The 25,189-nt window shown below is 49.4% G+C and overlaps 1 protein-coding gene across 1 annotated transcript in view; it reads left to right on the top strand.

Annotated features, from left to right (window-relative positions):
• Positions 1-25,189, top strand: part of ACAP3 (ArfGAP with coiled-coil, ankyrin repeat and PH domains 3) — a 93,890-nt gene that overhangs the window by 17,902 nt on the left and 50,799 nt on the right. Inside the window, exon 2 of the mRNA XM_075437188.1 lies at positions 23,436-23,493. Coding sequence (XP_075293303.1) covers positions 23,436-23,493 — 58 coding nt within the window. The remainder of the gene's footprint in view (positions 1-23,435; positions 23,494-25,189) is intronic.

Below are 25,189 nucleotides of genomic sequence, written 5' to 3'. Positions count from 1 at the left end.
GGGTGAGTTGGAAGGAAACAAAGAATATGGATGTACGTGTATATATGTATTGCCTTGAAAGAGGGGAAGACTTTTAGTTGCCCTGACCCTCAATTTCCCTCCGTTCTTTGGAGCAGGACCTCCCCCAGCCAAGGTGGAGGTGTGGGTTAGTGCTAGCCTCATGACTGCTTTTACTGGTTCCCTCTTCCCTTTCCCCAGCCCCTTGGCCCATCGTAGTGTTTGGCCTTTTGCAAGGTCTCTCTGGATGTTATGCTTTTCTTCTGATTTATGGTTTCCTGTGGGCTTGGAGGAATGTGAGGCAGGAGTTGCGTTCTGCTTTGTCACTTCTGAGCAGAAAGGGAAACAGAGATTAGTAGCAACCGGTCTTGGTTTTTGTGGAGGTTTGCAGGCTGATAGCAAAGCTTTGGGAAGGATCAGAGCTACCCTGTGGTGACAGGCCAGAGACTGGCTGACGTGCTGAAAGCACAGCGAGCCATGGACCAGGCAGAAATCACTGCAGCCTTATTCCCATTTAGCAATAGCATGGACATGGGCTCTATCATATACAACGAGCAGCCACCTATTTCTTATTCCAGATGATTTTTGTTTTAGATAATCTGAATGCGCAGAAACCCTCCACGAAATAGAGGACAGGCTGTGGTTAAGACTTGGCAAGCAAGCAGAGTGAACCTGCCCTTCTGCTGCAGATCTGAGAATAAAGCAGTCACTGCACAAAGAGCGCCGTAGGAATGCAAAGATAAAGAACACTGAAACCAGGATGCTGTGTGTTATTCCTGCGTATCCTCCAGGAAGACGTGGTGGTTTTGTAGTGCTGTTGGGTCATCCCCGTGTCTAGGATGGAGGCAAAGTCCTCTTAGAGCATTAGCCCGAGACGTGGTTTGAGATAGGAACTGCCAGATCAGAGCCCCTTTGGTCCAGGGTTGGGCGGAAGGCTGAATTTAGTGCCTTTTGGGTTGGTTGGTGCGTCACAGTCACCAGTTCTGAGGAGGTTTTGTCAGTTGTTTTCCAATTCAGGCTTGTGTGATCTCAGTGATCGAGAATCCAGGGCCGTGGCTTGGCCTTGACTCAGCCTCAGATCAAAACCAGGCACTCCGCCCCACGTGAACTCTGTCTCCTTGGCCTGTTTCTTTCCAGGACATCTCATTCAGGGCTCTGCATTCTCATCTTCACATTGCGGTGGGAGGATGTCGGCTGTGTGGAGGACGCTGACAAGATTTCCACTGTTACATACTCCTGTCCTTCAGACCTGCTGGGCTCCCTGCCTTTTGGGCGAGCTTGGGGAATGCTTGAAAACAGAGGTCTTCATAGACTGATCAAGGAGCTGTCTGTGGGTCAGGGTCTTTAAACACAACCTGCCTGCTGTTAGAGGCCACAAACTCGTCCCTTGCCGCCACTCACCATGCTAAGTACAGCCCAGAAGCGTGGCAGGTAGCCGTGTCTGAGCACCATCCGTGGCCTGGCGCGTGGTTAGCCTGGGGATCACTGCTGGATGGCCATAATGCTCAGCGCTACAGGTGGGTATCCAGCTCGCGGTTGTGTCTTGCCAGCAGCTTGGCTTAGCTGAACGCAGATGTGGTTTTCTTTAACTCCGTGCACAGTTCTACTCCCTCTCCTTGAACAGGGCACATGGTAAAATATTTCCTTTGTCAATCTGCTGTGTGAGTCTGTAACAGAATTTGCAGAACAGACGTGCTCATGTGTGGAAGAAAAGGCCTTTTCAAACAACGTACTGATAGGCAGTGGCCCTGCTTCCCAAGGCAAATGAGGTCTTTAATGAAGAATTAAATCAGAAGCAGCTGAATCTCCATTCAGTGGATGGAGACGTTCGCTTAAATCAAGGCTGATACAAAGAGCATTGCTCTGCCGGCTGCCTCTCCCCTTACTGAGCTCTCTCTCTGATGGGAGAGCGTCAGTGGCTGTGCCGAGCGTCCCGGGGGTGCTGTGAACTTGCTGCTCGGGGATGCCTGTCTGGAGGAGACAGCTCTGCCTGGGATGACATCCTTTCGTTCCAGGTACTCGGGCCAATATGTGCCACACAGTGAACTGGGAACCCCTGTCTGCAGGATTAATGCCAACATCTGGAGTGTTCGGGCTCCAGCTGTTACTATAGCAGTGGAGAAGAGAGCTCAGTGGTCAGCAAGGGCTCGCAAGCTTGTAGTTAAATGCTCTCTCTATTCCAAAGCAAGGACAACACAGTGCTGTCATCTGACTTTTGGAGGGGTTGACAAATCCTACCTTTGGCTTTTCTCCTGTTCTTTCGTATTCTTGCTTAAAGGACAAAATTCAGATGTGCTAGGTGCAAGGTAGACAAGGAATGGGTTTCTTCCCAGCATTGCCGGAGCCATTTCACCACAATGTGTGTGCAGGCTGCTTGTTGGGTCCTTTATGGACCAGCTGCAGGCTTGAGATCATCCAGCTTTCTTCCCAACTTCAGTCTTGTTTGAAGACGTGGTACTTCCAGCTTGCTTTTGATGATTACCTTTCATTTTTTTAAAAGCGGTTTTGAGTTGTATTTATCTGACAGGCAGTGTAAAGTACTGGATGAGGGATCAGGTGGATCAATTCTGTTCTTGGTTTGGGTATTGACCTTTTGTTTTGGCTTCCTTGGGTCACATAACCTCTCCTGTGCCTCTCTCTACTTCTCTTGCTCTTTACCTGCCTTATCTACTTCAGCTCGCTGGAGGTTTGACAGTCTCTTTCTGTGATGTTGTATAATATCACATACATAGGGGTTTCAGTACACTTGGAGACTGCAGTTGCTACTGCATTTAATACCAACAATAGTATCCTTTTCTTTCCTTATTTTTCTATGGGTGTGGCTTCTATATGCATTTTGTAAGCAGTAAGTAGTAGCCAAAATGAGTACAGAAAAACATAGCCCCTGGCTTGACTAGTCATGTAGAGATATTAATAACCATGCACACAAAGGAAATGATTAAGGAATAGGCAGTGTTCCTAATTGAATCCTTCTTCCCCATTCATGGGAGGAAGGGTGTGAAATCTTTCTTATGCTTGCCAGCTCTGATTACAGAAATCAGTCATAAGGCCCGTTTGTGCGACAGGTTAGTCTGCATGCGGAGCCAATCCACAGGGCAGGGCTGGGCTGGCTTTGGAGCTCTCTGAGGAGCTAGGAGTGCAGGTTTGCAGGGATTTCTGTAAGTTTTGTCCAATTTTTATTGCTGAAGTGGGATGGGCTGAAGAATTGATGAAAGAAACTCCTGTGATATGAAATTCCAGAGTTAATTTTTCATTTGAAAACTGTCATTCCATTTCCAGCTGGGTTCAGATCTTATTGTGAAGCTGCCAAGTCAAAGGGGCTCAAGTTCAAAGTGGTGGAAGCAAAACGTATTGGTCCATCCTTTCCTTCCGGAATGGAATATTCTGAGTCTCAACACCGTCTGATGAAATGTTTTGCGCTGATAAATCAGCGCTTCCCAATGCCAAGGCATTCTTTCAGAAAATACTTTTTTTTTCTCCAGAAATTTCCCAGGCAGCTCTACATTTAGTGCAACACTTCAGAAATTCTGTGCCGTCCCAGGCTGCAGTGCAGTGAGTTACCTCTTGGCCCTAGTGATGGCAGAAGCAAAGCCTTTGATGTGTAATCCCTCCTACCCAACCCTGAGCAGGAGAACCTGTTTCACCGGGAAAGGAAGCCTTTGTGAAAACACATCAGTTATATCCAGTGCTTTGCAGAAGTTTCTTCAGCCTTACTTGTCAGATTAGTGCATCGCTGTCTTATCCAGACCTTGTAAATGAGCATTAGCAGAGTTCTTCCTACAATTCTTTGTTGGATAGGGAATTAATCTCATTTCAGAGCTGATGATCCGGGGCTAGAATTTTAAAGGCACTTAAGTGCCTGTGGAAATGCATGGGTAGCTTGTGAAGTTTTTAAATTCCATTGAATCCCAACATAGACAGACTGGGGTATATAAAATATTTTATAAAAACAACAACAACAGTAATTTTAGCTAGTTCTGCTGGATTTTGCACTGAAACAGAGTAGAGCCTGCTGATGACGTAGTGGTAGCAAGAGGTGGAGGGTGGCACGGGTGTCTTGCCAGTTCCCTCTCAGAATGGGTATCTGGAGGGGCAGAGGGATGCGCTGAGAAAGCACTGAGAAACTCCGGGCTTCTGGTCGTGTAAGTCTGTCCTCACACAAAGGTCAGTGTTGTTTAAAGAGTTTGAAAAGTTTAAGTTAAATCAAATTAAACAGCATTGGACCAAACGAGAGCATTAACATTTGCCTTTGTGCATCAGTGTAACTCCCAGTGGCTTCTGCAATGGTCATTAAATACCAGACCAGATTTTGGTAGTGTTTACACTTGTGGAAGTTTGCTGAATTCATTGGGCTGGTATAAATGGAGGAGATTTAGGCGAGTGGGGGTGGAAGTCAATGGCCTAAAAGAAAGCCAGAACATTCACAAAACCAAGTCTCATTCAGTCCTGAGTTTGCTTTGTGGTTTCCTTGTGAATCAGAGAAGAAAAAGGGAGTGGGAGGATGGGAGAGAAAAGATGTTCAGAACCCAATCCAAACCCACCCCCTTCTCTTCCCCCGGCCAATATCTCTCCTATAGCCATTTGTTTCTTCTGGCAATAGGAGGAAACCTTTCCAGACATTGTCCTCTGAGAACTGCTCAGTATTTGCAGTTTAAAAGGGCAGTGCAGATGTAAATAAATGTGCAATAAGAAAGAGAAAGAAGAATAACTGTTATTGTAACACAAAGGACAGGGTATTTTATTTTTTTGGCCCCAAGAGTTCACACTGCATCCCATACAAAGTTTGATTTCATGGAGCACTTAATGATCTGCAGGGCTTTAACTGCCTGAAGCATCAGACCCCCTCTGTGAATTCCTGCCGTGACCCTGATTTCTCTGTCAGCGAAGGACATGATGAGGACTCATTTCTTAATGCTTTAGGGCTGCACGTGTATCCCCGAGTCCCACAAACATTGGCTAAGAAGAGCAATTGTTTCCTTATTTGTCTTCGTGAATCAGTAACAACATTTCTGCTCACTCTACTACGAGAGGCCAAGCTAATTTTTTTAATCCCCATCCTACTTCTTCAGCCTCGACAGGGAGGATGGAGCTGCTGGCATTGAAATGATTTTCTCTGCAAAGGGTGCTTCCCTCGGGCTGTTCCGAGGTGCCGGCTTGGAGCGTGCCCAGGAGATACGGTGAGCCAGCCGGCCGGCGCGTGGTGTTCCTATAGAGCAGGTTGTGTTTCTGGAGAGGCTTGGCTGATCCAGTTATGTGGAGCATGCAGAGTCGGGCTTGGTGATGCTGCCTGAACATCTTCCCTGACAGATCCACACTAAAAGCAAAGTGTGGGCCGGTGGGAACCCAGTGCCCGTGGAGACAGTGATGCTGGGTGACGTGGTAGCTTCATGTCAAAACTGGGGACTGCGCTGGCAAATAAAGCTTTCAACCAGCATGGTTTTTTAAATGGCCTGTGTGGTCTTAGAATTAGTCAGAAGAGCCATATTGGCCTTTAATCCAGCGAGCTGTAATTAAGCAAAGGCCCGTTCGTGCTGCGGAAGGACTGAGAGGGCTGGGGCACAACCTGTTTCAGCAGATACAAAAGCAGGCTAATCAGCTAATACAAAGGCACCTCAGAATGACAGGCTGTCCGTTGCCCTGGGATCCGTGGCGTGGCTTGTTTTAAACTGCGCTGCGTGTAAACCGATCAATAGGATTATTTTGGAGGCCACGCTAATTAAGAGATTATCCAATGCAAGTGGTAGCTGCTCTCTCTGCCTGAGATACTGGGACTCTGCTCCATCTGTGACTGGGATGGAGACTGAAGGACCGTGTCTCTGACAGGAATTCGCTCTGAAGCTGGTGGCTTTAACTGGAAGCCGGCATGGCGAGGGGACTGGTGCACCGTTGGGAGTTGGGATGAGGGCAGTTTGGGTCGGCTGTGCAGCACTTCCCAGTCTGCAGCACCTCCCGGCGGGTTGCGGGGTTTTTTAATGTCAGATTTACTGCTGGCTTCTGTGCACCATGGGTCCGCTTCGTTCAATAAAAGCTGTTGTTCTTGGACGAGCTTGAAGTTTAGTTTTGCTGCCAAGGCAAAGCACACGTCGAAAGGGTGGTAAGGCAGGGTGCGCGTGAAGAGGGCATCAGTGTTTGTTCCCAGGAGAGTATAGTCCTGAATATTGCTGCCCTCGGGGGCGAAAGAGTCCCTTCCTTCTGGAGATGGAGAAGCATTGGACACTGGCAAATGTTGGCAAGGTAGAATCAATGGACGGGATCTGTGTTTCGTGGCTTGAGACTGAGGAGGAGGGTGCTCTGCTCTGCTGCTGGCCTAGGAGAAGACACTGTGACCTTCATCCCCATGAGTCTCCCCGGCTGCGGGCTGGAGGGACGCACTGACCTGCTCTGTCACCGGGTTTGGAGCTGTCTGCGCTGCGAGGGCGTGGGGACTGCCACCCCATTGCCACGCGGCTGCTGCTGGTGGAGAGGGCTTCCCAGCGAGCTGGAACTGGCCTTGGAGGGACCAACTGGAAGTTCCTGGGCTGGGTAATGCAAGTGCGACTGTCCCTGCTGCTTGCAGACCACAGATCTGTGATTTCTCCCGTCACTTTGCCAGTGATTTTGATGATTACGTTTATCCTAGCAGCTTTCTTCAGATTTCCCAGATTTACTGGTAGCACAGCACTTCTCTGCTTATGGGAGGGCTTGGGCAGCAGGGCCAAAGGCACGGGGACCTCTGGGAGGTGAATTTTCCAAATGACCCGGCATGATGAGCAGAAAACACTTTAAAAAGGCTGGTCACAAGTGTCGCAGTGAGGAGTGCCGAATGCCAAATACCGGGCTCCTTTTGGGGTTCGCAAGGGAGAATTCTGGGGGTTCTGTGAGGGTCTGAGCCCCATAACTCCAGCAGAACGGGACGATGGTGGGCTCAGGTGCCGGTGAGAGCTGGGAACGGTGCCGCTGCCACCGGCGCTGCGCTGGCCGTGGAGCTGTGCTGGGAAATGTAAAGCAAAGCCCGGCACGGAGAAGGGCGGTGAAGCTCCGCTCTGGCAGAGGCTCGGGAAGTCTCGCAGAGCAGGGAGAATCGCGGCGAGGCGGCCAAGGGGAACACAGCTCCAGTGTTGGGGCACACAGTGGGGTTCCTGTGGCGGCCACCACAAGGGAGGGCATTGTCTGCGGCCCCAAGCGTGCCCGTGCTCCGCGCGCAGCGCCGTTAGCAGCTAACGAGCTCAAAATCCACCGTCAAGGCAGAGGACAAGTAGCAATCAGTGCAAGACGATACGCGCCCGTAGAATAGGCTCTGTGTGGTTGTCTGGTCCGGAGCTAATGGGAACAAGAGGTGGAGTGTGTGTGCGTGTGTGTGGTGTTCGGGAGGTCCCGGTGACATTTCTCACTGCCGTTGCACCAAAGGGACATTTGCCACCGGCAGAGCGGAACGTCTGCCTCGCTCCGCGCTGGTGTAAGTGGCTTGCTGTCTCTCTTGCTTGGCACTTTGGAGGCTTCAAGGGACAAGGAGGGTTCAGAGCCTGGCCAGGAGGCAAGAAGAGGCGTAGGAAGCAAAGGGCTGCTCCGGTGAAGGCTCGTGGCAAAGCTCTCGTTGGCTGCGAGGATGCGGAACCCGTGCTGCAGGCTGGATTCCCAGCTGGTGTAAATCACACGTCGGCTTTGTATGGACTGAAACTGCCCCTGAGAGACAGCAGAAGCACTTTTCTCCTCCCTCATTGCACTTTGCTTTGCCAATCTACCCTGGCCTCTCTGCATCATTTGCCTGGACCCGTCCCTGGCTTGCAGCATCTCCTGTTATTGCCAATGTGTCTTTTCCCCTTACCGATCTCGCTGAAATGCCTTTGTATTCCAGCCCTAGGTTTCAAACAAGCAGGCTCTGCATCTTCTGCCAAACTGCGTGTGTGTGCATTGTGGTCGTGCATGTGTGTGGGAGAATGAATATTTAGGAGTAAAACAAAGTTTTCTCTGCAGCAATAACCATGATAGACTAAACAAAATCTTGCACACAGCTGCAGTCCAGCTATTTCTGGTTCGAGGCAGAAGGTTGTGCAGCGTAGCAGAGTCCACCGAACATCTGCCAGTGGTGCTTTTTTTCCAAAACAACTTTTCTGTGGAACTCTAGTGAGTCCCAGGCCCTCCACACCGTTACCAGCAAGGTGCAAGGCTGCACTATTTTACATAAACCAGACTTGTTTGCTAACAAAACCCTGTTTAATCCCTGTTGATGTCAGAAGATTTTCCTTTGTGTTCTTATGAGTTTGATGTAGGTCAGTGACAAGGTATGCAGCCTTCGTTTTCAGGGTCTAATTCATCATCTGTGCAGGTAGACATTTAGTATGTGATGCAGGGCCTCCATTTAATAGGTAGACATTTAACAGTCAATTCTGCAACTCGTCACCCACCCACTATCACTTTACGTGCCGATTCTGCATGCGTCCTGCCCTCCCGGCTTGGTACTGAGGATGATGTTTGTGCCAGGAGTAGGAGAGGGGCTGTCTCGGTGTCTCATGCTAGAAGATCCAGCCCATCTGCTTTCACTTGCTGGCCATATTCACCTCTCATGCCATAGCACTCATTCCGTTAGGTTCCTGAGGATTAGGAGTTGATAATCAGTTTGTGATATTTGATGTTTTTAAAGTTGCGGCTGGTGATAACGTGATCACATCGGACCCAGAGAAATCAAAGGCAACCGTTCCAGACAAAAGCCCAGTAGCCACAGACAAATAAAAAGGATTTAATGCTTCTTATTTTAAGATATATCATGCATTTGAAAGTATGTCTTCTGGAGTCATAGAGCAACGCAGTTCCACAGACAAGGACATCTGTGGTGTCCTTGCATGAGGCAGTACCAGAAATGGAAGAGAAGCGATGGTCATGCAGACCTCCAAAATACCTCATCCTCAGTTTTGTGCCTGGCTTTACTCTCTGTTTGTTTGTTTGTTTGCATAAAAGCATAGTGAACCTATTTTTTCTTTAGAGAAATTTAGCAACCTGCAGTTTGACCTGCTGTGGCTTAGGGCAACAACTCTTTTCCTCGCTGTGTCTAGGCTAGCCTGGGATGCTCAGCTGGGGTGGACACACTTGCTTTGTGGCTGGCATTTCTGTGGGACTTTGTCAGCGTGCACACCTCTTGTGCTCCGCACCAAATTGCTCTTTAATGCTAGATAACGCAGATGGAGCCAGCCTACAAAATGCTGTGCGTGCTTCACATACCCAGCTTAGCATGAGGCACTCCACGTCTTCCTTCTCTCGTCCACGGGACAGCGAGGCACCCAGGGGTTCAAGTGTAGCAGCATGGAACATTAACTCCCTCGTTTATTCCTTGCTGGGCATGTCTCTGGACCTAGTTCATCCTAGTAGCTATACCAGTGCAACTGGTTCTACGAAGACATTTCTTCACTCCGATTCCTGTTCCAACTTAGCAAACTGGGTGAAGCATGAGCTTAGCACGAGGCATATGTGTGAAATCCTGTTGAATTTGATGGGAGTGAGAAACAGGTTTAAAATCAAGTATCTGCTTGAGGACTTTGCATATGCATGCCCTTTAAAACCAAGCTGGCTCCAGGATTTTACCCCGAAGCCTTTGCCAGTGAAGGCCTTGATGGTAACCCAGCTTTGGCAGCTTTCTCACTGGCTAGCTGTTGCCACCACAGCATAAAACAGTGGCCTGGGAGTAGCATCTGTCACTGAATTGCTGTGTAAGCACGTGTGATTATTTATTCTCCCTTCCTTAGTCTTTCCATGTGGAGCATGAGGCTATTAGGTCTCTACTGATCTGACCTGACTGATTCTGTGACCGGAGTGAAGCCGTGTGGTGAGACCTGAAGTGTGAAAAGCAAAGTTTCTCCTCCACGAGTCTCTCTCCTCCAGGGATCAGGGTGCTATGCTGAGGATCCTGTCACTTGCCTGTGCCTTGTGATTTTTATCACTGCCAGAGCCAGCCTACTGCAAGAAGGGTACTGTCTGGGCCAAGAGCTTCGTGGATGCTCTGAGTGAGCCACACAGACAAGGCAGGCAGAGTCCCAGATCTCTGAAGACTGGTACTCATGAGATTTCAGCACCAGAAGCCGGTTCATTGTGCGGAAGGAACCAGGAAGGAAATCAATATTTTCTAGTAAAATTGGACTTTTCTCCTTCACCTGATTACGCAGGAGCAGTGCTGAGTGTGTCACTAGTGACTTGGCCAGATGAGCTGCTTTGACGTGCACTGTATGGCGGAGAGCAACACGGCGTAGATCTCAGCCCTCTGTACCAGCCAAACCTGGCTGTTGTCTGCAACTGTCAGCCCTGTCCCAGTCAGCACAACGGAGCAATATAGCCTGCGTCCCATCCTGCAGCCTGCTCCCTTGCGTGGTTCCCACATGTGCTATCTGGTCAGAATTGAGCTATGACTCCATGTTTTGGCTCTTGTGAAGGACTAAGCTCCCTCTCGTTGCACTGTGCGCTGCTGTTTGGGGCTGTTGTGCCAAAAAGATGAGAGACTGGAAGTTCACACATTTAGCAGGAGCGGTGGGCATATTAAAAAATCCCAGTTTAATGAGGAGGTGGAAAATGGGTAAAAATTCTCGCTGTCAAGACGATCAGTAACATGTGAGAGTCGCTGCACTCGGACTCGGTGAGGTGAGGTACACTAACACTGTAGCTCGTACCACTTGGTCATCATAAGGGTCAGGAAGGAGCTCTTGCTCCTCTTCTCCAGTGACAATTGAACTGATGTGTGACAGGAATTTCTTGCACTTGCAGACAGGTCACTGTTGGCATCAGGAGAGTGGTGTTTGCCACCCTCTGCAGTGATCCCTGTGTTCACTCTGTACCGCGGATGGGTCACCCAGGATTTGCAAGCAACCCTGCCCTTTCCTGGGTGGAAGCTGAAGGACCATGGGGTGTTTCAGACCTTGCTTTGCACCTGGCAAACATTCTGCTTCCACTCAGGCAGGCGGGAAGCTCAGTTTGGGGATGGAAAAAGAGAGACTAAAGATTTAGGATTTCTCCTTCCCCTTTAGGATTTCTCCTTCCTCTCTACACTGCCCTGGTGAGGCCTCATCTGGAGTACTGTGTCCAGTTCTGGGCTCCCCAGTTCAAGAAAGATGAAGAGCTACTGGAGAGAGTCCAGCGGAGGGCTACGAGGATGGTGAGGGGACTGGAGCATCTCCCCTACGAGAAGAGGTTGAGGGAACTGGGCTTGTTCAGCCTGGAGAAGAGAAGGCTGTGAGGGGACCTTATAAATGCCTACAAATATCTGAAGGGTGGGTGTCAGGAGGATGGGGCCAAGCTCTTTTCAGTGGTGCCCAGTGACAGGACAAGGGGCAATGGGCACAAACTGAGGCACAGGAAGTTCCGTCTGAACATGAGGAAGAACTTCTTCCCTCTGAGGGTGACGGAGCACTAGAACAGGCTGCCCAGGGAGGTTGTGGAGTCTCCTTCTCTGGAGATATTCAAGACCTGCCTGGACGGGGTCCTGTGCGGCCTGCTGTAGGTGACCCTGCTTCGGCAGGGGGGTTGGACTGGGTGACCCACAGAGGTCCCTTCCAACCCCTATTATTCTGTGATTCTGTGATTCTGTGATTCTGTGAGACTAATCTTTGGTCTGGTCTTGCTAACACTTTGAAACACCGAGTGGCAGTAGGAAGGGGACAGCTCTGAAACTAAAGGTAGCTGTATATTCTCTAGTTACGTGAAAGCTGCTGACTTGAAAAGCGGAGAGAAAAAGCATCACGTGTGCCAGTTTCCAGCATAATTACTCAAAATCTAGGTCGGTGTTTGCACTGTGTTGAGCATTTATGCTTGGAAAGGCTATTGAGTTGTCAGCACTGGGAGTATATTAATAAATCTCTGGCGATATTAAGATTAATCTGTTCACAGGGTCTTTGATCTGAGGTCTTTGAACATGGCGAAGTTGTCAGGAAGTGCTGTTCGCAGTACAGCTTTCTGGAAGCAGCTCCATTTTACAGATGGGGAAGCCAAGGCAGGGAGCGCTTATGGGTTGTTTCTGGTGACACGGCTGAGTCATTGCCAGAGGTAAGGACACAGCGCAGGAGCACCGGCTCCCAGGCTCCCGCTCCCAGTCACCAGGCAGCACTCCCCAGCCTCGTTAGTCCCACCCTTGGAGTATGCTATTCCAAGGCACGTAGCTCCAGCTGCAGCAAGGCTTCTCCACTGAGCTGGAGGCACAGCAGTGATGCACATACCGAAGAACCAGGCAAATATTTACTCTTCCTTTGTGTGAGCGTGCTGCAGCCAGCGGGACGGCGGGAGCTGCCTCCCCCTCTGCACGCAACAGAAGGCGGGGAGCTTGCAGTGAGGGGTAGAAGGGGAGAAGTCACAAGGGGGTGAGGGGACAAGCTGCGCTTCCCAGGAATCTGAAGGAGGCAAATGAACCTGCTCAGAAGCTTGAGAAGGATGGGTGAGAGCAGCTGGCAGCAGGCTCAGGGGCTGATGGAGGGGCGTTTTCCCTGATGGCACTGTCTCCTGATCCAGACCACCATCAATAAACCAGCAACTCTCACAAGCATAGGGAACATGGGATTTCATCCTCCATGTGCTAAATGCAGAGTCTTGCCACTGACCCACAGAAAGAGAAATGAAGCTAGCACTTTGAGAACTTGCTGCTCTGAAATAGAATTTAAGCATTACCAAAGTCATTGGTCTTTTACCCAAGTGAGTTTTAATCTGGTTTGTCCTGATCTTGTTGCTGACGAGAGAACAACGGACTCTGAGGCCCAAGGGAGTCAACATCAGCTGAACTGGTTCCTCCCTGGAAGGAAAGAGGGACCAGTGGGAGACAACTGTTCATGTGCTGTGACTAATCTGTGCACATCAGGCTCAAGCCTATGAAGCCAGCTCCTTTCAGCAAACTTAAACACAGGCAGCGATTGAAAGTGATGCACTGGACCTGGCTTCCCTCGATTGTATGCAGAGTTTTCAGTTATCCAGGCAGCTCCTTTTTTTTTGTGCTCCCCCCACACCCAAGGTCTTCTGAAGAGAATGAATGGAGGTGTGGAAGAGCAAGGGCTAAGGATTGGGATGGTGGAAATGTGATGGGAAGGTCTGGTTTGAGTAGCAATCGCTGTGTGACAGAGCTTGGGAGAAGTGGTGGCTGCTGGTTTTGAAGCGCACGGCATGGTAGGGCTGTGCCTGGCCCACGTGTGGGTCGCTGGGGTGAAGGGCTGGGTGGGAGACATCATTGAGAAGAAGCAAAGGAGAAGCAAATGGCAGCAGCACTGTCTGCCCCGACCATCAGCCAGGGAGCCTCAGGTGCAGCTTCGTCCCCGTTTAACACTCTCAAGCTCTAGGCATCCCACTGCTCCGTGTGTGACTGGGGACGGCAGTGTCATTTGTCGGGGACGCATCGGGGGATGGATTAGTGCTGGGTGTAACGAGAGCCGCACTCAGCTGGCAGAGCAGCCGGATTCAGTGGGCTGGGGATGGGAAGGCTTCCTGGACATGGAGTCTGTTTCCCACATGTTCTTCCTGGCTCCTGGACGGATTCACTCTATGCCATCCCTCTCCCCGGCTCTAGGTTGACTCTTCCAACATGAGTCCACTTTAAGACTGGGACCAGGACTCAGGGGAACTTGTGCTTATTTGCTTTTTGAAGTTCCCCGTGATGAGTCCCCTTTTTGTGCCTCAATTTCCCCACCTAAGCTGTATGACACGTGTGAAGCATGTGAGCATATAAGGCTCTGTTCATGGAATGGCTGGCATTTATGGAGGGAGTGGATGTTCTCATCCAGGGTAGCTCTTCATGCCTTCTCAGATCCCTCTGGGAGGTGATCCTATGGGATTGTGCTCGTTGAGCCTGGCAGAACCAGCACCAGCAGAGTGATTCAGATCTCCAATATTTTAACAAGCATCGTGCGTGTCTGAAATGGCAGTTTGCTGGCGTGGCTGCTCTGCTGCCTCATGTCTGAGAACTACAAACTTCCTGCGGTGGTAGCCTTGAGAAAGCATCTCACCTAGGCTCTTTGCTTTCCAGCTCACACTCCAGCTGAGGTGGATGCTGAGCTAGTATTTAATGGCACGGTCCAGTTTCATTGCCCCTCAGATCTCCAACTCCGTGCTGTGTGCTCTGCCCGTTACCCTCAGAAACCTTAGGCTATGCTGAACTGTCTCGTAACCGGTCCCACGCGATTTCCGTGAGCAAACGCAAAAAGCCGTGCAAATCGAGCTCGCATTTTGGCCGGGAAGCCGCAGCGATTGCAGGATCTGGTCGCCGTGGATACTGTCACCATGGAGCTGTTGCCATGGTGCTGTCTGCTCACATTGACCGAGAGATGCAAAGTGTGCTTATTCTTTTGAGGAAAGGAGGAAGAACAGTGGATACTGGAGGGCACGGGAGCTTTCAGATGGGTATTTAGGGAGGTGAATGACGACTTTGTTTCAGAGTTTTACTGACTCTGCTGTCTTGTCTATGTCAGGCTCCTTATTTTTCTCTTTGGTATCTTACAGTAACAGCCGACAAAAGGAAGTGAGACTCATGCACTTGCTGCAGGGCCATCCACAGCAGTGTTTCACCATGCAATGAAAGCTCCACTTTTCTCTCCTGGAAGAAAAAAAAATAATCCAAAGAGTGACCACTAGTAATCAGTGCCGCATCTCCGTTTAAACCTCCAGAAATATGATGTCTTGCAGGAGACGAGGATATGGAGGTGGAACTTGAAATCCTATCTTCCCCTGCAGTCCCCCTTTCCTTGAGGGAACACACTCACCTTATTTTAATTTCTAGAGGAGTTCTGTGCTCCTTTGGAAGGCAGCTTGGCAGCTGTTAGTGACCTTGTCAGGCCGGTGATGGTTCTGGAAGAAGGAGTTGAATGAGAAACAACTTGCGTCGGTGCCAGACATCCTTGTCTAGTTAGAGGCAGAGTCGGTCTCACCCAGGCAAATGCTGGTTTCACTCCATTTCAAATAGAACATAGATTTAATAAAGAATAACAACTTGGCTTTGCACACCTACAGCTCCTGACTCTCTGAACATTTTGCCACTAGTATTTATTAGCTGCTCCAAACACTCCTGTGAGAGAGGGAAGGATTCCTTTTTCTCAGCCTTTTGATAGCCCTCACGGGGCACAGAGGCTGTGGTGAGTGGCCTCCCATGGATGCTGTGGCCGTCAGGAATAGGATCCAGGAGTTCAGGGTTGCTGTCCTGAGCTCTGGACAGCCCATGCTTCGTTCTGTCCCACAGCATTAAGCTAAGGGAGGCCCTGAACGTCGCTGTGGTTACACGTAGTGTAGGGCCCTGAGCAGCCTGATTTGGAACTACGTTAAGCAGAGATCTGGATGCTCCGGGTGGCTGAAATAACGTTGTCTTTGATCTGAATATGCCGGTGGCTCACTTCCGAACACATCAGGCTCATGAAGCCTTTTCCTGGCCACAGAAGATGTTTCTGTGGAGGAGCTGTCACTGCAAGGCGTGAATTAGCTGTTTTCCTGGATTTGACAGCTGGTTTTGTTGCTGCTAGCAAAGCGGGCTCTGTGCACGTATGCATGCAGCTATTCCTGGTGCAAGGTGGGTTTCTAGGAATTACCCAGCCCACTCAACACGTTGATCAGGTATAGCACAAGGTACGAAAGCGCTGCTGTGAATGTGGTGCTCCTGTTTCATGTATGACTCATCCAAGGCAAGAGGGATTCGAAACCGAGCAAGCCTGCGTGCATCCAAGCCAGCAGCTGGGAACAGCTGGCTCGCAGGTGGGGCTCCGTTCCAAGTTCAAGGGCTACAGCTTCTCCTTCTCTCCCAACTGGGGAGAGTTTTATGCACAGCAATGCAGACGCCTTGTAAGGGAGTGGTAACACGTGTAGCAGTTGGATCATATATGTAAGAGTCACAAATCAGCCCTAGTTGGAGTCAGCAGCAGTGGAGGTGGAGGGAGCGAGGCGGGCGCTCCGGCAACGGCCCTGCTCCCGCTGAGCTAAAGGGATGTCTTCACCTTGACTGCAGTGGGAGTTGGCTGGGACCCACCGTGTCCTGCTGATATCCCTTGGAGCAGGAGCAGCTGTCTTTGTGTGGGCCCAAAGAGACGTACCTGCCTTTGGTGGGCACTTCTGAAAGCAAGAACCTCCCCGGTGCTTTTTTACGTGCTTGGCTGTAAAAACACAGCTTTTTTGTAGCTGGTGAGTGAGACAGCCTTTGTGTAGAAATGTGCCGTAGGGACAAATCAGCACTGTACTTGACCAAATGAGCCCTTTACTTGACCAATTTAACAACCTGTAATCTGGTGACTGCATGCAGAAAATAGCCCTGTGGTCTTCTGAACTTCAATACTGAAAAAAAAAATCTTAGTCTTTGTATTCTTGTGCCTCAGTTTCCCTGCCAAAAAGTGAGGAAAACCAAATGCACTTCCCAAAGAAAAAGAAGGGCATGTTTAATTAGGTCAGCTTTGTGAGTTGCTTTGACAGCTGCAAGTATAAGTGGTTGCTATTATAGCAGCTAATAATTTGGAATTACATTTTATGTTCTTTGCATTCTCTTCTTCATAGAGTTGCCAGAGGTAACCAAGTATTTTTAGGTCATTTTATTACTTTTTAATACCTAGTTTGGTGTTGGATTTCTGCCGTCCTTGCCTTCATGTGGAACACGTGTGTCTTTGTGTCAAAGACACTCAGTGAACAAAAAATTTCAAGAAAACTGTGACCGCTATTCCACCATTAAGAAAAAGAAATGTGAAAAATGCAGACAGGCCTCTCTGAGAAATGTCTGTTGATCACTTCATGCCTAAGCTGGTTAGTAATATGATATTGTTTAATGTTAAGGTTTATTAATTGAATACATGACTGTTCTTTGCTGTAGTCAGCTTGTCACCTGAGGATCTGCCAGCGCTTGCCAAACGTGGATGAATCACTGAATACTCACAGTGCCACTGGGAAGCAAATGTTTATCAGTTTAGCAGTGGGGACGTCAAGGCTCAGAGATGACTTGTGTGACAGCTAATAACAGCTTTGTTAGGCCTGCTTGTTGTTCCAGTCTTGGTAAACCATCTCTTTTGTAAGACTATTACTCAGCAGAGTCAGAAGGAAATTATAATCTAACTCAAAACGGGGCCTTGTGGTTGACCTGTCGTGGCCAGTGCTCCTCACTCAGGTTGTCATTCCTCTTCTGGTTTTGTCCATCCTCCTGTATGAGCCCTGTCCTTCCAGCTGCACCCCAAGCACAGCTTACAAACTGGAGTTCTAGGCACCCACACAACTGCGCTCAGCCTCAGCTTGCAGTGATGCCAGCAACTCCATTTCTGCATCGGTTTGCCCATGGGACTGTCTTGCTGTGATCAATTTTCGGATGCAGGCGATTATTCTCTTGGTGCCTGGCGAGGACCATCTAATGAAAGTTTGTAGACCCAGGTCACAAGAGGGGAAAGGCAGATGCATTCTTGCCACAGACCCTGTTCTTTGAGAGCAGCATAGCTTATTATTCCTGTCCCCATGGGATAGAAAAATGCTTCTGGGAAGATTTTTGTCACGTACAAATCACGCTTCTGAACGGCTGCTTTAAAGGACAAAGAAAAACTCACAATGCAAAACCCTCTAGACCATGGGGAATTGCTGATTTCTCTGAGCAAGGAAACTCAAGCCTCATCTCTCTAGTCGGAAGGGCTCTGCTTTGCACTGAACGACTAGCAGATGAGGTCGTGGATTGTTTTCTCTCCCCTCATGACGGAAATAGCCCAAGGCCTGGAAAAGCATTAGCAGGAAGAGCACGGCATGAGGAAACACGAAGGGCACCCAGCCAGGACATGACTACACAGCTTTTAGCTGCCCGGCAGTCGGGACATTGCTTTTTTGGGTGAAGGGATTCAATTCCCTCGTGTCGGAATCGCTTGGTTTCCGCGCCAGATGCCTCCGGCTGGGTGAGCGCCGCGTGCTGAGCATCCCTGTGTACGCGCTGCAGCTGCTGCCTGCGCCTGGGCTTTTCTGTTTGTGCAGAAATCACAAGTGCTGTGGACGTGGCAAGCACGTGGGTTCAGTAGGGATCGAGTGTGCCACTTGCCGTGCCTGTTCGTCTCACTTCTGTGTTCCTTCAGGATGGAGCAATGGAGCTGAGCAGTGCTGAGCTGGCATTACTCATCCCTGCGGAGTTATTCCAGGTTCTCAGCTTGCTTGTGTAACTGAACGGATTTTGCCTTTTATCTGTGACACGTGGGTGGAGCAGTGGGAGGATTTAAATTTGGGAATGGAATTGGCAGAGAATTTAGCCCAGTGCTTGCATTCTGCAGTAAACAGATGCACAGAAACCGATTATTTCTCTAGGGAAGCACTATCAGAGGACTCTGGAACCGCATCAGCAAGTAGGATAAGGATGTTTTGAACCCCAGAAGCCCACGGATGGACGTAGGCCTGTTGATTTTGCTCCCTGGTTTCTCCATTGACGTGGCAGGTCCCACAGTGACATCGTTTGGTCAGGGAGAAGGCGAGGAAGAGGGAGGGACTCGAACTGTTTCTGGCTTTGCACACTGCTGTTCTCCTCCAACCTTCTCCCAGCCCTTAGAGAAATTACATGGCTTCTAAGAAGCAAAGACCCAGAGCTGCAGAAAGAAAAATCCCTGGCCAACAAGGCCAGGTGTATGGGATAAGACACTGCAGGGTAGGAGTTAAGCACTTGGTTGAGCACTGAGGTCCTTTTGTGTTCCACTTACAGCTTATCCAAGCTGAAAGTGTGGCTGCACTACCCCTAACCACGTCTCAGCCTCATCATTCATCTCCCCAAGGACTTCATTCAGATGTAAAAGCACCGTGTAGCTGGAAAGGATGGATAAATGTTCACCCTTCCTTCCTGTAATGAAGCTGGAACTCCATTACAGTCCTGGAATTGAACAGGTCCCTGAGATCGCTGTCCTTGAAATCAAACACTTGAAACGTTTTATGTGAAGTCTGGACACCAAATGGAAAGCTCAAATTTCATGCTGTCCTAGCCATAGTCAGTTGTATTCATACCTTGGTGGATACCAGACCCAAAATGTCTTCCTCCTCCACACAGAGTCCAAATATATCGACGCCTTTTCTTAGGGTATGATAAAAATGGGGAGTAAATTATAGATGCTCTCTCGACCTTCTGGCAGGAAATGCGCTGCTCGACCGCCTTGCTGCCCTGGCCTCTGGCTGACGGCTGCAGATTAAACAATGGCTGCTGTTGCTTTCCTGGAAAGAAAAGCAACCTCAGAAATCGCAGCGCTCTTTTTTTTAGCTGGTTATTCTGTGCAGCTATCAGAAGCACGAAGAAACCAAGTGGAAAAATTGAATCTGGCAGTATAAGCACGATGCATGAAGGCACACAGCTTCCAAACCCAGAGAATAAAAATAGCTGCAAGAGAAAAAATTTGCCTGAAAGAAGCTCTTTAATTATTCTATTTCTTTCAAAATCTTTGCCCCTGGCACAGCCAGGCTGCCATTCCTATAGGGCAGCCATATGTGTTGCAGTAAAGCTCGAGCATCACATTATTAGAGAGGAGGAAGCTGCTTTTTTTGGCTGTGTTTTCAAGGAGCTGGTAGCAGATCGATTGTGGCCGGAGCCCTGAGCACAGGGGAGCCTGTACTTTCCTAATGAGTCACCAGGATTTCGTTCTCATTCCGGCTAATGTGAGGGTGAAGGAGTTTAGATTTCTGCTTGGATTCTGGAGGCTGCTCCCGGGGAGCTGCTCAAGGAGGAGGCTGGAAGCAGTGTTGGAGGAAAGCAAAGAAAGGACTACCCAGCACTTATTTTTTCAGTCTGCTGGAGAAAGTTCCTGGGCTGTTCTTGCTGTGGCACAGAGGGCTGAAGTCTTGGCGACAGCACTTTCTGCTGCTGCTACGGAAAGGCAAAGGCATTTAGCTGTGCTGACACCGCAGCAACCAGCAGCCTGATGAACCTGTGTTTCAGGACACCGACAGAACACCTGGCCTTCTAGAAGCCACCCATTCCCTTCTGTGGCATCTAGGTCTTCAGGTCTTTCTCCAGCACTTGCAGGTTGACACTTCTGAAGCTTATGAGGAACACTGAGAATATTGCAAAGCTTTGAAATACTCTTTTGGGTGTTGTTTGTGCTGAAGATGGCCATACTGACATCTGAGATTTCTCTGATTAGGGAGCAGATAGGTGGTTGTAGATCTTTCTCTAGAATTAGTAAGTAGTCTGTAGCAGTAGTATGAAACCTCTGTGTTGGCTGAGATGTCATGCAATGGATCTTTCTCTAGTAGGGGCTTGGCTGGTAGGACTGAAGCCACCATCTGTCAGTGGCAGTGCAGCTTCACGCTATAGGAGTCCCCGAGTCAGGCCAGAGCTTGGAAAGACAGCAGTGGCTACGCTGTAGGCTGGATGTGGAGCTGTGTTAGTGATTTTCCATAATGTCCTTACTGCGTTTCCGTCGTTTCTGAGTGCCTGTGGTGGAACAGAGATGTATTTGTAGAAAGCAAAGGCTGGCATTACAGTGTCGTCACAAGACAGAGCTTGTTCTTAAAAAACACAAGTGAAAAAAAAAAAAAAGAAACAGATGCACTATACTTGGTGTTTCTGCTGTTATCACAGAAAATTATACTTGCCTGTAAACCTGCAGTGACAGGTTCCCTCCCTTTGCATAAAGGAAACAGAGAGCCCTGCAACTGCAGCGAAGTCAGGCCTTGGGACCCTGCACAGAAGTATTGCTTGCTGGGGTTTTGATGAATTCCTACACAGATGTGACCTACACACAAAGACTTGCTCCCTCCGTGGTGGGTGCAGATTGAGTCTCCAGCTGCCTGCGGTTTTGGGGAACTGCTGATGAAAAAGGCCGTTCTGAAGAGGCAGGGTTTCTTGCTGTCTCACCTGCTCTGTCCTGGTTTCTTGCCAGCTTCCTTAGAGGTAGAGGAGAAGGCCAGGGAGCAGGTACCCTCCTGAGCAGCCCTGCTGTCTTCCTGCGACGTCAGAGAGCCCAGGGCTTGCTCTGCTCCGAAGCGGAGTGCTCGGCTGCCCTCCTGTTCAGCTTGCCCGGGGCGGCTCTAGATGGAGGATGTCCGTGGAATCCGCGTCTGAAGTTCTGGCCTCACCATCTCTGACGTTGGGTGTCATGGCAGGGAAAAGAGAGAAGTGATGCGTGGGGTGAGGGGAGGTGTAACAAATATGCTTCATTTAAAGTGTTCGACAGGTAGCAAGCCGTTTGTAAGTACGTGTTTCTCCTTGCGTGGCAGGAAGCAGAGGAGTTCATGGTAGGCAGTAGTTGTATTTTCTTGCATCCGGTATCTTTGAATGAAAGCAGATTCCAGGCTGTCTTCTACGATACATAATGGTGATTAATAACCCAGTCTGTTTCCTCTGGGTTTGATGTTCGGCTTATGTTAAGATGCAGGGAGTATTGTTTGCTGAGATGACATCAAGAGCTCTTGGATGAGGGGAGTAGGGACGCATCCTTTCCTCACACAGCTTTGGCAGGGTTTTGGTGCTTCTCTCTGCTCACAGAGCTGAAGTACATCACAGCTCATTGAGGAACAGCAGACCTCCCTCTTTTTCTCCTTGAGACTCACTTGTGAAAAGAAACCAGATGAGGAAAGGGCAGCAGAGGAGTCACAAGTGGCCTGTAAATGGCCCGCATCCCCCTTCTGCCCTCCCTGGCTGGGAGCAGCGTGGTCAGACCACAGGCTAGAAGGAATTCTTAATGGAAAGGGGCATTGCTGGAGGAGACACTCCTCTGCTTGCAAGTAACATCATCTGGGAACAAGAGAGCAGTGGAAGGGGAGGACAGGAGTCTCTGAAGGAAAGTTACAGCTGTTACATCACGGTTCTTGGATATGCAGCCAATTTGGGTTCGACAGGGCAGTTACTGGACCCACAGTCTTTGAGGCCAGTCCTGTGTGAGGACAGACTCTCTGCTCCGTCCGGATTACACAGGACTGTAGCAAATGGTGGCTGTCCTGTAGCTTGCGGATGGGGACTGCACTCACCTGTGTAAGGTATTATCCATATTTCCCATTGAAGAATGCTTAGAGTAGATATTACCGAGTGTGCTACGCTACTTTGGTTGTGTGTAGTCGTTGTAAGGTACATACAAGTACCATGCTGTTGGCCTGAGCCCTGCCTCAGCTTGGCAGAAATTTAGATTTAGATCCCAGCTTTGTGACCGTTTGGCCTTTCTTCTTAAATTTATACTTCCTTCTCTTAGAAGCATGTCCGTTAGTGAAGATAGTCGCTATCTTCATCATTCACTAGTTCACTGAAGGTACGAGGAGTCTCAGAGGCACAGAGTTACCGCAGACTCTAAAGGTCCCTTCAGGATTTTTGCTGTGCCCTTTGGTTTGTGGGCGTCCTGTCCCTTTGCTGAGATAGCAGTATTGATTCATGTGCCTCTAAGTCATGTCTCTCCCCTACGGTTCTTTCAGCTGGCACATGTTCAGTGCTGGATTTTTTAAAGCCCGAGTTTAGTATTTCAGGAACCAACCTTTTAAATTACAAGCCCACAAACTTAAGAAGCTCCTTGCAGTGGAATTTGAATTGCATATCCTTGGTGCATAAGGGTGGCGTGAGGCTTACCACATTTCCAGGTGTGTGGTTAGAGAAACAGCTTGTCCAAGGATAGACATCGTATAGCAGTGAGCAGCTCTGCCAGGGAACGCTCGCAGATTCACAGTGCTTACTCACGGACGCTGGCCGGAAAAAGTCGTTCCGTACCACATGCCTCAGTCTGGGAATGCCGCTTGCAAATGGCTGATGTCACGTTAATATTTCACTTTGTGAGGGAGGCCTGGTGACCTTTGCAGCTGGATTCTAATAGCCTCTTACTGTCACATCTGTCCAGTGACGTGGAAAGAAAACAGATCCGATAATCACGGAGCAGACTTATCTGTATGCAAGCAAAGCCCCATGTGCGTGAAGCAGATTTATGGTGTTCAAAGACAAAAGAACCAAGATGTGTTTCTGCTTGCACGACGGTTCCTAAGGTTCAAAGGACAGAATTCGCCATGTGGCTGCACTTCAAGCACAGTTATAGCCTAGAAAATGGGTTTGGTGGTACTGAAGCTTCGGCAGGAGAGTTGGACTGGGTGACCCACAGGGGTCCCTTCCAACCCCTACCATTCTGTGGTTCTGTGATTCTGTGATTTGTGCCTGATGTGAATGGATGGCTACGGTGTAACAAAGGTTATTTCTGTGTCACTTGGCATTATTACCTATTAACAACATTACCTGCAGAATCAGAACAAGGGCACTAAAAGTGTTTGCTATGTGCGACTACCACAGCACACCCGAATTCCTCCAGACACTGACAGAAGATAGCATAATCTCCGTCTCTTTTCCCAGCCCTGCAGGATTCGTTCCTGACGAGGTGTGATCTTTGAGTAAGTCAGTCCCGACCTCATGCAGCAGCAGGGAACTCCTAAGTGGGAAGTGTGAATCCCTCCTCCTGTCCCCCACCAGCATACATACCTTAGTCCCTCTGATCTTTACTCATCTGGGACTTCCTGGCTTCTTTCCCAATCATCATAAGCAATCAATTTATTATTTCTGTTTGCTGCTGTCATTGCAGGGCAACCATTGATGAAGTGGAAACAGATGTGGTGGAGATAGAGGCGAAGCTTGACAAGGTAAGATGGGACAGTTTAGTGCATTGGTTTCGGGGGGGACTGATGAGTTCCTGCTCAGGAATATGGCCCCACCAGTTTCCTCTAAAAATTGAGCCCATCTCAGGCTGTCAGGAACCCAATGTATAATGCAAGGGGCTTCTCAACATGCCTGGGCCTCCCATTACTGACAGGTAGCTGTCAAGGCTCCTTTGTGACTGCCCAAGGAGTTAGGACAAGAGGTCCGGACTGGGGCTCCTAATGCTGAGTGATGGCTTTCTTGTTCTGGTCCTGGATCTCAGGGGACTGACACTGCTTCTCCTGCTGTGGCAGGTCATTTCAGTGCGGTCTGCTTCCCCTCTCTACCACCTTGCCTGTGATATTAAGCTGTGTGGGGTAGGAGCCTGTGCACACCCACACAGCCTGGGTGCCGCTGTGCCAGCTCAGGGCTGTAAGCAGATGCTGGCAGGTTCTCAAGGAGCCGGATTCAGGCTGATGGTGGTGGTTGCTGTCTGCTGGTCAGCCAGGCTGTGCGCCACAGCTGTAATCTGACACTGGAAATATCCTCTCAGGGACCAGTTTGGCCATTTTGCATTTATGCTGGTGATTCTTTGCATCAGGTTGGTAGTTTGGATCTAAATGAGGCTTTAGGATGGAAGGCAGCTTTTTCACCCCCACTCCTCCTGATGTCTGAGACATCAGCCAAGTTGTTTCCAAACGAGAACAGGGAGAAGGGAAGAAAAGGAGCCAGAAGAGCCGTTGGCTTTTTATCTGTGAGATTTACCAAAGCTAGCAAGGGATAAAACTCCTGCGTTTGATGGAGAAATGGGCTTTGTTGAAGTCACAAGCCCTAGGCAAAGCTGTGTCCTATAAAACCTATTTACTACTTGCACAAGCTAGCTAGTCTCACTGGTGAAAGCTGCAAAGGGATCTGGGTTATCTGTTTTCCTCTGTGGAAGAGGCTCAGGCTCTAAAGAAAGCATGGGGCAAAACTTACTCTGATTCTAGCACTGCTGCTGTCAGTGCCCCTGTAGTTAGACGCCTTGGTGTGCTGGGAATGTTCCTGGAGCGAGGAGGGTGGGCTGGAAGTGCAGGAGCTGTTCAGGGCCCTCAGCTTTTTATTATTCAGTGCTTTATTGCGAATTGATTTGAGCTCCTTTGGGTGAGGACTGCATTAAAACAATAGCCTCATGCAGTTTTGGTCTTCCCCTGGCAGCAGTTATGGGGTGATATTCTGGTGGTGCAAAGGGGGTGGTGGACGTGTTGCTCTCTTTGCCTGCATCATTTCCCTGGCTGCTGCAGACCTGACCGGTCCTGCAGAGCGCGGGCTCGGTCCCTGTCAGCAGCAGGCTTATCAGGTCTGGGTCCAGGGCAAGTGAGGCTGGAGTTTGCATCTGAAGAGCCACTGAAGTTCAAACGAGTTCTCTGGGAGTAACTTTGGACAAGATTCAATCACTCCCATTCCTAATTAATCAGCCTTGGGTGGCCCAGCTCCTCTCCTGTGTACCATCTGGGTGGATGCCCAGGGCGGCCTTTCCAGGGCTTGGTGTAGATGTTGTTCAGTGGCACTCGAGGAGCTGGCATGACTAGTTCTTAAAGAGCAGCAAGCTGCCAAGGACTGACTCTGTTCCTCTGCCTTTTACTGTGCCCCTGATCACTTAGTTCATAAATGGTTAGCCTTTTCACACCTGCTTGAAATGGAGCTAAAGGGCAGTGTAAA

This window comes from Opisthocomus hoazin, chromosome 16 (genome assembly GCF_030867145.1).
Source record: "Opisthocomus hoazin isolate bOpiHoa1 chromosome 16, bOpiHoa1.hap1, whole genome shotgun sequence".
NCBI lineage: Eukaryota > Metazoa > Chordata > Aves > Opisthocomiformes > Opisthocomidae > Opisthocomus > Opisthocomus hoazin.
This window is presented reverse-complemented; position numbering and strand designations above follow the sequence as displayed.